Here is a 13,892-nt window from a genome sequence, read left to right on the forward strand (position 1 = left end):
AGCAGATTTGTGGATGTCTATGCTTGATGGACATTGGTATCAGAATCTATTGTATAAAATTCTGCAGATTGTAGCAAGTATGTATGATGTCTCTGTGTTTAGATTTGACTAAGTTGTGACTGACAAGACGTGGTATGACACTTGAGGTAAATTGTGTCATTCAGCTGACAGGGACAGAAGGGGGGCAGGTGAATATTACTGGATATCCAAATAACATGTGTATTTACACCCCTAGAAGCTACTGTCTTAGCTGGAATTCCTAAAATGTTGAACTGATTCTTTAAGTAGGTGGAGTATAGCACAATTGGTGGGTCAATAATCATCAATGTGGTGTAGGATGGTGAACTGGAGAGAGTATGAGGCCACCCCATAGCAGTATTTGCCAGTAGTCAAGTGCCTACTTGTATTTCTGGTATTTCCCACAGCGTCAAAATAGGCATTATGACCACAAATGTGTTTGGACCTCAGAGGGGCAACTTCAGTAAAAAGAACATCACGTTACTCATGCAAATGCTGTGTATGGAACAACTCAGCTCAGATGTTTTGTTGGAACAAAAAGGAAGGATTTACCCATAAAGTAGTACAGTTACAATCAGACAGTAAGAAACACACATTCAGAAACTGAGAGGACTAATACAATCCAAGTAAATTGAGTATCCAGAAGCATGCAGGTCTACTGCACATACAACAGACCTAGCTTGATATTTGTCTAATAAATTTCTAAGGAACAAGTTGCTCAAAGTCATCGATGAAATTATATTTAATATTTATGTTGACAGTGTCAGATATGCTATACTATCCGTCCAATCAAGACAAACAGACTATTAATGTTTTTTGATAACTATCTGTGGCAGTTCTACCATAATTTTGTAGTAGTTTGGACATGAATATTAATATTATTCATGCTCAATCCAGCATGTCACAAATTTGGAATTGCTGCTTAATATTGCTGCTTAATACCAGGTGTGATGTGGAGCAGTAGATTGTGGTGTACAGTTCTTGCATCAGCAGTTGTCTTAAATTCAACATGGTTGCCCTCACTTCCTTCTTTCAAAGTTTTTAGTTTATGTGAGTAAGATTTAAGCAACAGTGTTTCTGTATATGGAATAGGCTTAAGGGATGTCAATGTGTAAAACACATTGATGAAAGCATTTCAATTACACTTTGGTGGTGCTACAAAACTATGTTGACGAATCACCACATTATATAATGACAGATATTAAAATCAGAACACGAAATTGTGTAAAGTGTATGGACGCACTTACTTTCAAAAGTAAATCTTTTTGATTATACATAATTAACCCTAGAACACTAACGTCGGGTGATTTTCACCCACACAATTCTTGTCATGTGATTTTCATTGTGTTGCTGCTGTCTGAGTTATTTTTTTTTGTTTGGAAATTTCTTGTTAAGAATTACCTGATTTTTCAATAATTTTGCTGCCTTTTTAAAGGGTCCCCCATGGTACCTTTTTTTTTATTTTATGTGAAATTGTATATTGGGAAATTAAAGAAGAGTACTACAATTTGGCATACAGTGTTGTACTTTTACATAAATTGATGAAAACTGTATTTTATTCGGGATATTATATCGGGTAAAATACACCCGGCGTTAGTGATGGTGTTACTAATTTTAACGTTAGTGTACTAGGGTTAAGAAATACTTTGTCAATGATTCTAATCTATGCAAGAGGTAATTATGTTTAGAATGGGAATTTTAATCTGCTGCCAGTGTACCATAAAGCACTTCAAGTGTTACCAGCTTTCTTGCCATCTTCACAGCATTATATCAAGAAAGAAAGAAAGAAAGAAAGAAAGAAAGAAAGAAAACACAAATGCTGACTGACAACAATTGCACCATGAATATAGTTGGTTTTTTTTTGTTTTGTTTTGTTTTTTTTAATTATTTGCTTAAATGTTGTTTGTTGACAGGAAGCTTATGGCCCAATCAGATTTAGGAGTGAAGGGTCCCTATCTGTCATTCTGCCCACAGCCTCCAACATGCACACACACAAACTACTCCTTCTTCCCTTCACCTCCATCACTCTGTGACAGCACTATATTAACATAAACACATCAGCTGTAAGTTTATGTGTGATGTAATGGTATAAAGAGAGGTCTGAGCTCATATAATTTCCCCATTTCATTCATGTCATTGTCCAAAGCCACTTGTACTGAAGACAGTGATGATGGCAAATTGGAGAAAATAAAGCGTCTTATTAATGAGGGAAAATCTGTAGAAGGATTGGGCCACAAGGCTTGTAAATAGCTGAGGGCATGAATGTGTTGGTGTCTAGTCAGCATAGATGATGAATCCAGAGAAGGTGCTGTACTTGTTGTTGTTGCCCCCATGAGCTTTGCCCCCATCTAGTTTAATGTAGACCTCATCTCCTGGCTCCAGATGCAGCACAGCACTGTTACTGGCATAGTCATAGTTCTGGTCCGCATCCTGGGCAATGGCACTGGCACGCACCTGCAGGAATGCACATACGCAGACAAGCATGCACAAACCATACATGTTAATTACACATCAACCACAAAAAGTCTAAAGCCCAGACAATGGCCATTAGAAGCTGAGATATTCATGACATCCCATATTTAGGACAGTGTTGCACTATGTCTACACCTTGACTCTTTCCACCACATTTTTGTAGTCGTTCAGCCTCCTGGAACATGTATATATGTATCTACCTAGACTGAGATATGAGCTATACACGCAGTCAAAGTGCTTGATGGACAGCAGGATGTGGCTGAACGGATCCACTGGACCTGGCTGGAGTTGACAAGGTGTTCAAGGTGATCAACATTCAAAAACAAATGTAAATGGATTATCCTCTGATGAGCTTAAAAGGGTTTAATAAATGTCTCCCAAACCATCCATTTCCATCAGATTTTGATATTTACTGTTTACAAGAAATATGGGAATTTTGGCATGATGGTGGTACAGATATTAGGATTCATTCTTTGGGGCTTGGTGACCTTGTGTTCAAGACACAGCTTCTGTCTGGGGAAGATTGCTGTATGTCATACCTCTCTTTCTTCCCATGTTCCCTGTCTGTATATTTACTGTCACTATCAATAATAAATAAACAAAGAAAATTATCTTGTCAGTAGTTGTCATGATGTCTTGCTTATGATCAGTCTTGATATTAATGAATGCACACAGGATTCACAATGTTTTTCTGTTTTTTTTATGTAAATAACTCTCTCCACATAAATATTTTTCAATGCACACAGAAATATTTACTGTTGTTTATTTATTGTTGCTTGGAAGTGTGAAACAAATCTTGGCTGATCTTCTGCTTCAGCCCATTCACAGAAGTGTAGATTCAAGGGTATCATTTAATGTGATCACGTAGCATTACATCCATATACACAATACACAATACTGTAAAGCAACTTCTCATCTGTGAAATGTTATTCCCTGTTGTACACTGGTGTTTCTTAGTTTTGGCATTTCTTTCATTTGAACATCCAAAAGCAGCACAGAAATCTAGGGACAGAACAACTCAGACAGTGATGACAGAGACACATCTCACAAGTCTGAATCTACTGTACAGTATACTCTTTAGTATGTCAGTGGCATTACATATACCTGCATGTCAGCATCAATGTGGAGTCATGTCGTGCATAATTAAATACATTTGAGTTATGAACACTGCGTCTTCAGAGTGAAAAGAACGGCAGAGCACTGTAAGTAAGATCAGGGCGGAGAACTGTACATCTACATGAACAAAACTTTGTGTACAGACTCTGTTATCACTGGGAGCCACTGTTCTGCTAATCTGGAGATCAAGTGCAGGCCTTTTTATCTGCCTAGAGACTTCACATCCACTGTGATGATGCTAATGCTAAACTAGCAATGAATGAACTGTATGCTGCTATCCACAAACAACAAACTGCATATTCTGATGGAGGCTTTATTGTTTCTGGAGACTTCAACCACTCCAAGAATGTCAGAATGCCCCACCAGAGGAGACCCTGGACCATATTTGTACAAACATTCCTTAGGCTTACAAAGTCACCCCCTCCCCCACCTGGGACAGTCTGATCACCTCTGATTGTTCCTTCTCCCCAAGTAGACACCACTCATCAGATGTGTGAAGCTGTCAGTGAGGACTACTAAAGTATGACCAGAGGGAGCAGACGTCGCACTCCAGCACCAGCATGCGTTTGCACTTGTTAATATAGAAAGGAGCACCAACATTAATTGTATCAGTAGGATGTTTATTCTTTTTTGATGCTTATGTAATAATAATTAATGAAAATAGTGGTGGATCAGTCTCATCATCTGAAGCATAAGGTCTTGATACAGTGATCGTCTATTTCTAGCTGAAAAGGCCACTGTCTGACAACAACTTAAGTGAAAAGTATTATTTATTTGGCACAATAGGGGAAAATGGATATGAATAATGAATGATATGATGAATGATATGGACTATATGATGTAATACAAACAACTGAATGAAGAAGGTATAGCAGGATAATAAAATGAATGAGTTTGGCGATAGTGAGAAGAAGTTTTGAGGAGAATGAGGACGCAAATGTTGTGTAAATTTCCTGAATTAATGACTAAGCGAGTCTAATGAGAATTGAGATTGTTACAGCCTACGACACCAACTCTTATCAATGTAGCATGAAGGATGCCTACTTCTGTGCCAGCGGTGCTCCGATTACAGACTGTCCCAAACTGACCCAAATGGACCCTGGCTGTCGCTCGTCGCTCTGGTCTGCACTGCTGTCCAATGGGAAGAACCAGTCGAGTCGCGGTGTTGACAGCCAATATTGGAGAGAGATGTTTCAGGGGCTGGTCCTTTGGTGACGGTGATAGAAGAGGAGCGGCTCTTTCAGTGGCTATCCGACCCAGACAGATGGGTTGAGGCTGGCTGCAGGATTTTGGTCCAAAGAGGTTGATGATCGTATGGCAAAACTTCGTGGAGGTTGAAGTTTAAAGGTTTAAAGTTGAAGGGATGCAGGTCTCTTGTTCTCCTACACCACCCACAAACAGATAAGAATTTTCCCCAACCAGAAGCCTTGGATGAACAGTAAGGTCCACCTCCTACTAAAGGAACGTGTCGCTGCCTTCAGATCTGGTGACGCAGCTGCGCCATCAAAACTGCTCCCCGCCCAGATGAACAGCCCCTCACACTCTTCAACCTGTCACTGGCCAACTTCAACTCCATCATCAAGTTCGCAAACACCGTGGTGATAGGCCTAATCAACAACAACGACAAGTCAGCCTTCAGGGATGAGATTCAGCAGCTGGTGATGTGATGTGCCGACAACAACCTAACCCTCAACACCAAGAAGACCAAGGAGCTCATCGTGGGCTACAGGAAAACCAAAGGCTGCAGTCACACCCCCATTCATATCGATGGGGCTGAAGTTGAACGTTTCTCTAGCTTCAAGTTCCTGGGTATCCACATCTCTAAGGACCTCTCCTGGACCCTAAACCTTGATAAAGAAGGCTCAACAGCATCTCTGCTTCCTGAAGAGACTGAGGAAAGTTAAGTGGCTGGTCAAATCCTGGTCAACTCCTACCACTGCACCATTGAGAGCATCCTGACTAACCGCAACTCAGGTACAGCAGCTGCACAGTCTCTGAGTGGAAGGCCCTGTAAAGGGTGGCCAGTACATCACTGGTGCTCAGTTAACTGCCATCGAGGACCTCCAGCACAAGCAGTGTCTAAGAAGGGCATGCAGCATCAGCAGTGACAGCTCCCACCCCAACCATGGACCGCCCCGCTACCATCTAGTAGGAGGCTCAAATACAAATAAAATAATGTCCTTGACCGTGTTGTTGAATTATCTGCTAATGATCAGCTTGACCTACATTTAATTTTCAGTCAATGAAAGTGACATTGTGTGCATAGTTTCCACTTGGTGCCACTCCACATGTCCTGGACACACAACAGACAAATGGGAGGAATTCTGGTTGCATATTATTTAATTATGGACTCTATTTTTTCATGTTTTCATGCGTAAGTGAGTCTTGTTTTTCCAGTATTAAGTGAGAGCACTGCAGCCAATAGCCATGAAACTGGCTATAAGGTAATCCCTCCGTACATTTGTTGACTGTCAATGTACATCCACCAAAAGCACTTTTTTTTCCACTGATAGGATCCCTACAGAGAGAGGCCTTTTGTAAAGAGTAAGATCCATGTTGTTTAACCAAAAACAGCCATTACATCACTCTCACCAAAGCAGCCCGAATTCCAGAAACAATAACCCTAACTTAACACATTTTTAACTTTGGGAGAGTTGTATCTGTTTTTTGATGACAACTAACTCTTGTTCAGTTAAGCTTGAATGCATTTATTGTGAGTAGCTTTAGCCAAAGGCATTTGCCAGTTGAACGTGATGTAATGGATATGCAAGTGGTGGGTAATTTACACATTGTATTCAGTTTTGTCATTCTGACAAGGGTGAAGATGAAATACCTGTATAACTTTAAACATAATTTCTTTGGAATATCTGGACCTCTCTAGCAAGGGTTATTGTCAGGACTGGCAGTATCCTCAACCTCCTGAGCCACAGCTGCACACAAAATTAAAGTAAGAGTTAAAATTCTGTTTGAAAAACTTTGGAAAAATATTGCAGTAGTAATCATTGCTGTATTATCCCACTGGCTGTGGCTGTGAATAATGGCTGTGATTTGCTCTATAGATGGCTACAGATAGAGACTGTAGAAACACCACTGGTTAAAAGCCTCTGAAACCCACATTAAGACCTTTCTGTTTTTGCATACTTTTGTGTTTTGTCTTACAAAATTATAATCTTATTATGGCATCATCAAGTTTTACACATTCAAGAATTCTCCAAATGTCAGCTACCTGTATATGTCACAGGACCTCTATATACTTTCACAGGAGGTATCACCTCGTAAAACATAAAAAAATCAATGCAACTTGAATTTTTACTTGTTTTATTCAAAATAGCAATTAAAACTAAAATATCTAAGCAAAAACTTAACGTAGAAAACTGTACGCATTTCTTTATATTGTGCTAGAAGTGATTTTGAAGTTTCTAGCTTCTTATGAGTCATGGTCATTCTTTTGGGCATAGTCTGTGTGTCTTCTTTGCTTTTTCTTGCTTACCTGCCAAAGTATATCCCTAAACATGATATGCATCGTGGCAGTTTCTGTCCACAGTCACAGAGATATTTCTCTTACAGATTATACATGTTCTTTACTTTACTCCCACCCTATATTATTCTATAGTAATAGTGTATTTATTTTGCATCCTGAACATTTACTTTATCCAGCTATCTGATCAGTATTGCTTACAGGGAAACACACTCATGCAGTGTTATCATCATATCATCATCATATGTCTTCAGTCCAAAATCAAAGTCCCCTACATTGTAGCCTACATAATCCTTTACAAATTGGATGATATCACAATAGCACTACTTACAGTACTTACTTACAGTGCAGTTATCTGCACCTTCACCTTGAAAAAACAACTCAAGTCTTTTCTCTCTCTCTCTCTCTCTCTCTCTCTCTCTCTCTCTCTCTCTCTCTACTTTGAGTTCAGAATAATCCTGTGTAGCTTCTGTTTGGGAACACAAACAGAACTCAAAGCCAAGCTTCTGAATCAGACACTATGATTGGTTGTAACAGCACACTCTGGAGTCAACAGGAAGGTCTGATTCAGAAATGTGACTTTCACACTCTATAAATCACCAACAAAGATGGTGAATAAGAATTGATCAAAATACATACAGATAGAATAAGCAATGCACCAGGCAAAAGGGGAGCCTACACATATCTTTATGTATCAGTGTTTTTTTTACAGGAGCTTGCTGGTTTGCACTGTGTCTGTGACGGCTGTGGTCTCGGGTCAGTTTTGCTCTCCCTATGTCTGATACTGCTTTCTGTTCTCTCTTTTTCACACAGCAGGAGGGAGCGGGAGAGAGGCGGACCGATCTCCTCGGAGCAGGTGCAGGATCCACACCTGCACCTCATCAGCCATTAACGCAGCTACTTAAGCCACCTCATGCACCACTCCTGTGCCGGACTATTCTCTTGGTTCCATGCTGCACAAGCTCTCCTGCGTGATCGCTCGTCTCTCGTCTCGCTCCTCCTGTGTGCCTGTGATAGTCACTGTAGTTTTTTGCAGTCGCCTTTAGTTCATTGTTTGACGGTCTCCCGGTTGTTCCAGTGATTTTTCATTATATTATTTTGCTACTTTTGCTCTTTTGATTTTTTGTCTCCTTTTCCCGTTTTCACGGTGATTTTCTGTTTTACTCACTGATTAACGTTGTGCCTGGTTCAGGTGATTTTTTGTTATATCTTTTGTAAATAAACCTTGGTTCTTTACGCCTCTGCTCCTGGGTCCTGGCCTTCCTTCCTCCCGCCGTGACAGTTTCTCTGGTTTAACAGGAAAAAAATATCATGTCTCTTGCTCAAACCATTGCAGGTCTCATTAAAGAAGTAATGATTTAATGCCCATGTATCACATCACATGACATCACATTGCATTACTTAAGGTCTTGTCCCTATATGAGTATTAAGCAGTGGTGCTCCCAGAAATTTGTCTATAACTCTGGGTCTGGTTGTATCTATAGAAACCTCATCTTGGACAATTAACAACAGAAGTAGGCTTTGTGTAGACTATGTGTTACTGATGTTAAGGGAATTTCATGCACATCCAATGCACCTTTATGCAACTGCAATGTCATGATTACTAAAATTCATTTATTCATATAATTTGTTATGGAAAAATGTGTTAAGATACTGTTTAAGAATTGTATGTGGCAAGGTCTGCAAAAACCCACGTGACTTGAAGATTCATCAAGCTAAGATAAGACGCAGGTGGTGGAATTAGAGGAGAAGACAAAGGAGGAGCCAGGCCCAGAGTCAACCCACAGTGCCCTGAACCTCCAAGTACCACAGTCTGGTGGCACAGTGGTAACACTGTCGCCTCACAGCTAGAAGGTCCCGGGTTCGATGTGTCCTCCACCATGCCTTCAGTGTCTGCTGCTCGAGGAAAGGGGCCTTTCTGTGTGGAGTTTGCATGTTCTCCCCGTGTTCACCTGGGGTATCCTCCATAAAAAACTACTAAAAACATGCAAGAAGATCACCACCTGACCAATGGTGACAAGAAGGAACTGGGTCCCCAGGCGCCTCCAGGTCTGCCGCGGAGGAAGGACTTCCAGGATGGGTTATATGCGGATGAAGCAATTTCACCAAAAAGCATGGCATGTGCATGTAGTGTTGTTGTGTTCACTGAAGCATAGCATATGCATGTTGTGTTGTGTTGGGTGATTAATAAAGGAAGTCTTAATCTTCATCTTAAATCTCCACCCACAAGCACAATGTCAGACTGTTGTCAGATGAAGTGGCCTGCAGCTAGTAAGGAGAGAAGGTGGCTCCAGTTTGATGAGGATGTGGACACGATCCTTTAAGCCACAGCCAAAGGTGATGTTGACCAATGACGCCAACCCATGTTATCAATCATCATCAGTACGTGATTTGTGGGGATGTGTAGAGCAGTTGTTCATAAATCAGACAGTCAGCGGTTTAATCCCTGGCCCCTACAGTCTACAGGTGTCTTGTCTTTGGCAAGATACTGAACCCACAACTGCTCCTGATAGTTGTGCCATTGGTCTGTGAGTATGGTTATCACTCCAAATGAGCCGGTTGCACCTTGAGGGCAAGATACTGAACCCCAAGTTTCTCCAGATAGCTGTGCCATCAAGGTGTGAGTGGAGTGTGGTTATTGCTCCTGATGAGCAGTTGGCACCTTGAGGATGGAGATGAGGATCCTTATACTCAGGGAAGAGCTAAAATCACATCTACAGTACATCCTCAAAAAGAACTTTGTTGCTCCCTGTGGAGCAGAATGACTTGAGAGAAGAACCAGAAATAGGGCCAGGGAATGGGCAGCCTTCATTGCAAACCCTGTGGTTTCACCTAGCAGCTGCAAAAGTGGAAACCCTGAGGACGTCTGACATGCTCAAAAGAGAAGGTTGATCAGCACCTCAACAACTTCTACAGTGACGGAGCATGAGTGCTAGTTGCTAGGGGAATGCAAAGCACTGATAACAACAGCAGACCCCGCCACTGAGTTTGGCATCAAGGAGCCTATGCTGCAGGAGGTCCTCAAAAACACAAGAAAAAGCACAGCTCCAGGATCTACTGAAGTGCCATACAAGGTCAAAAAGAGGTGTGCCAGGCTCTTTCACCATCTATGGAGGCTCTTCTCGGTGACCTGAGGAAGGAGAAAGGTAGCCCAGCAATGGAGAGTTGCTAGACTGTCTGGATAATTCAGAACCCTCTCATTCCTCACCATTGAAATCAAGGTATTCTTCAGGATTGTTGCCTGATGTCTAACAAAGTACCTCCCGAGCCTGGCACACCTCTTTTTGACCTTGTATGGCACTTCAGCAGACCCCGCCACTGAGTTTGACGTCAAGGAGCCTACTCTGCAGGAGGTCCTCAAAAACACAAGAAAAAGCACAGCTCCAGGATCTACTGAAGTGCCATACAAGGTCAAAAAGAGGTGTGCCAGGCTCTTTCACCATCTATGAAGGCTCTTCTCAGTGACCTGAGGAAGGAGAAAGGTAGCCCAGCAATGGAGAGTTGCTAGACTGTCTGGATAATTCAGAACCCTCTCATTCCTCACCATTGAAATCAAGGTATTCTTCATTGTTGCCTGATGTCTAACAAAGTACCTCCCGAAGAACTCCTATATAGACATAGATCACAATACATATTACCAATTAAACTGTTTAACTGTGAAATGTTCCAAACAGGTATCTTTTTTAGTATTCCACAACTTTCCCAGTTTTTAATTACCCCTGTGCCAACTTGTTTAAAATGTGTTGCTGGTAACAAATTCAGAATAAGCATAATAATCAGTGAAGCTGATGAGGTAAAACATTACATATATATTTGTACTGATTACAGACTTCCTGTCTGACAGGAAACAGTGCGTGAAGCTGGGGAAACACATCTCCGACGCTAAAACCATCAGCACCAGATCCCCCCAGGGCTGTGTTCTTTCTCCTCTGCTCTTCTCCCTGTACACACACAGCTGCACCTCCAGTCACCAGTCTGTCAAGCTCCTGAAGTTTGCGGACGACACCACCCTCATCGGACTCATCTCTGATGGCGACGAGTCCGCCTACAGGTGGGAGGTTGACCACCTGGTGACCTGGTGCAGTCAGAACAACCTGGAGCTCAATGCTCTAAAGACAATGGAGATGGTTGTGGACACCAGGAATAACTCAGCCTCACCTGCCCCCATCACCCTCTGTGACTCCACTGTTGACACTGTGGAGTCTTTCCGCTTCCTGGGAACTATCATCTCCCAGGACCTCAAGTGGGAGCCGAACATCAGCTCCCTCATCAGGAAAGCACAGCAGAGGATGTTCTTCCTACGGCAGCTGAAGAAATTCAGCCTGCCAAAGACAATGTTGGTGCACTTCTACACAGCCATTATTGAGTCCATCCTCACCTCCTCCATCACTGTCTGGTACGCTGCAGCGTGTCATTCGGTCCGCAGAGAGGTGATTGGCTGCAATCTCCCATCTCTTCAGGACCTGTACGCCTCCAGGACCCTGAGGCGTGCAGAAAAGATTGTGGCTGATCCCTCTCACCCCGGACACAAACTCTTTGAGTCACTCCCCTCTGGCAGGAGGCTGCGGTCCATCAGGACCAAAACCTCACGCCACAAGAACAGTTTTTTCCCGTCTGCTGGCAGCCTTACCAACAAGGCCCGGAACCCCCCGACACTCTTCACATTCCACCTCGGACTCATTTTGTCACATTGATATAAATACTACTCTATGCGTTACATTAACGCTCAACTTGGACTTCTTTCTGAAAAACAGACTGTGTTTCCGGAAAATAGCAAACAACAAAAAAGAGACTTGTGTATATATATTTAAATTGTTATATTTTATGCTCTTATTTTAGTAGATGTGTCATGCACCAATTTCACCAGAACAAACTCCTCGTATGCGTAAAAGCGTACTTGGCAATAAAGCTTTCTGATTCTGATTCTGATTAAGTGAATGTCACTTTCCCTTTTATTTATCTGTTATACGGTGTCCCAACTTCTCTGGTTGGCACCACCAGCTCTGTGGATTCTGCTGCTGTATTTTCAACTTATGAAATCACCTGCTGACTGTCCTGCTGATAACTGAATGGGAAAGAATGGTGTCATATTTAAAATTGAAGGACAAACTTATCTCCACATTATCTACCATTCTACTTTCAAGCCTCAGAAACCAAATCATGATGACATTTTTGGCGTTGAAACTTATGCTTAAGTTTAAAAAGATCTTTCACATCCCTCTTGTGAATACAGTTACCTGGAACGCACTGATTTCCAAATCTCCCTGAGCTCCTTGTGGAAAACGTTGTAACCTTGAGCTGGGCCTTCCAGCTGAATTAACTGGAATTCACTCGTGTTGGGAATTGTAACTCTTAATTTTGAGAAGATCCTTCGGCAAGCTTTACAAGCTAAATGTTTGAGTGTTCTTAGTGTGTCAAATACATTGCTTTATTAGAACTTAAATACTTGTTCAGCTATCCGAAAGGTTCAAGTTTATAAATAGATCAGCCTCCTCCTTGTAAGTGACATATCCATTATTACTGTGTTGACTCTTTTGGTTGTTTGGAGAGGTATATTGGTCATTTTTGGGTTTGCTTTCATAATAAACCCACTACTGCAAATACTGTGAGACATGAAAAATGAGAACTCCCCTTTTAAGACGGATAAAATGCGATGACCCAGAAGACATGGTGTTCAGATTTTTGAGACCATTTCAATTAAAAATGACAGTTTAGTGTTTTAGTTTAAGCCTTTATTGTTGCTGGAGACTTCAACCACTCCAACCTGAGCACTGTTCTCCCCAAATTTCAGAATGCCCCATCAGAGGATACAAAAACCCTGGACCATGTTTATACAAACATTCCTGAGGCTTATAAAGCCACCCCCTCCCCCATCTGGGACAGTCTGATCACCTCTCATTGTTCCTACTCCCCAAGTACATACCACTCATCAGATGTGTGAAGCCATCAGTGAGGACTGCTCAAGTATGGCCAGAGGGAGTGGACGCCAGCACCAGTTCCAACACACAGATTAGAGTATGTTTGCCACCCAGGCCACACTGGACTCAGGATCCATAGACACTGACTCATATGCCTCCTCCATTCTGGATTACATTAACACATGTGTTGACAACGTCACCACCCACAAACATATAAGAACTTTCCCCAACCAGAAGCCTTGGATGAACAGTAAAGTCCGCCTCCTACTAAAGGAACGTAACACTGCCTTCAGATCTGGCGACACAGCGGCCTACAGCTCATCATCTTCTATGCTTCTATGCTTCGACTGGGACAACAAACAACTCCTCACGCTCTCCACTTATGACATGCGTTCTGCACTCAGCAGGGTGAACGTCCATAAGGCTGCTGTCCCTGACAGCATACCCGGCCGCATGCTCAAGGCCTGTGCAGAACAGCTAGGTGGGGTCTTCACTGACATCTTCAACCTGTCACTGGCAGAGGCAGCAGTCCCCACATACCTCAAGACCACCACCATCACGCTAGTAGCAATCAATTTTCAAGGTGTGTTTCAAGCTTAGTTTTTATTATTTTTTGCCAGAACAATAAAAGTCACTTTTGACTAGTGAGACTACATGCGACTTATCTCATGATCACACATGGGTTCAGAAACAACAACAACAAAGAAACTGGTGTCTATTGCTTAAAATGTTACCTTCCACATCTTTCTATGACTGGAGTCGAAGTTAAAGTGAGGAAAATAGCAGTTAGTGGAGGTCACCCCAGTTCTTTGTGTACATGTGTAGCCCTCTACCAGCATGTTATCACATCCACAGTAAAGCATGTTTTTTTTTTTTTGTTTTTTTTTTTA

At 42.0% G+C, this 13,892-nt stretch overlaps 1 protein-coding gene across 1 annotated transcript in view; it reads right to left on the reverse strand.

Moving 5' to 3' along the window:
* Positions 1-1,889: 1,889 nt before the first annotated feature.
* The window catches only part of c1ql3a (complement component 1, q subcomponent-like 3a), a 44,389-nt gene continuing 32,386 nt past the window's right edge, over positions 1,890-13,892 (reverse strand). Inside the window, exon 2 of the mRNA XM_076721416.1 lies at positions 1,890-2,472. Coding sequence (XP_076577531.1) covers positions 2,293-2,472 — 180 coding nt within the window. The 3' untranslated portion in view covers positions 1,890-2,292. The remainder of the gene's footprint in view (positions 2,473-13,892) is intronic.

This window comes from Chaetodon auriga, chromosome 21, assembly GCF_051107435.1.
Source record: "Chaetodon auriga isolate fChaAug3 chromosome 21, fChaAug3.hap1, whole genome shotgun sequence".
Lineage (NCBI taxonomy): Eukaryota > Metazoa > Chordata > Actinopteri > Chaetodontiformes > Chaetodontidae > Chaetodon > Chaetodon auriga.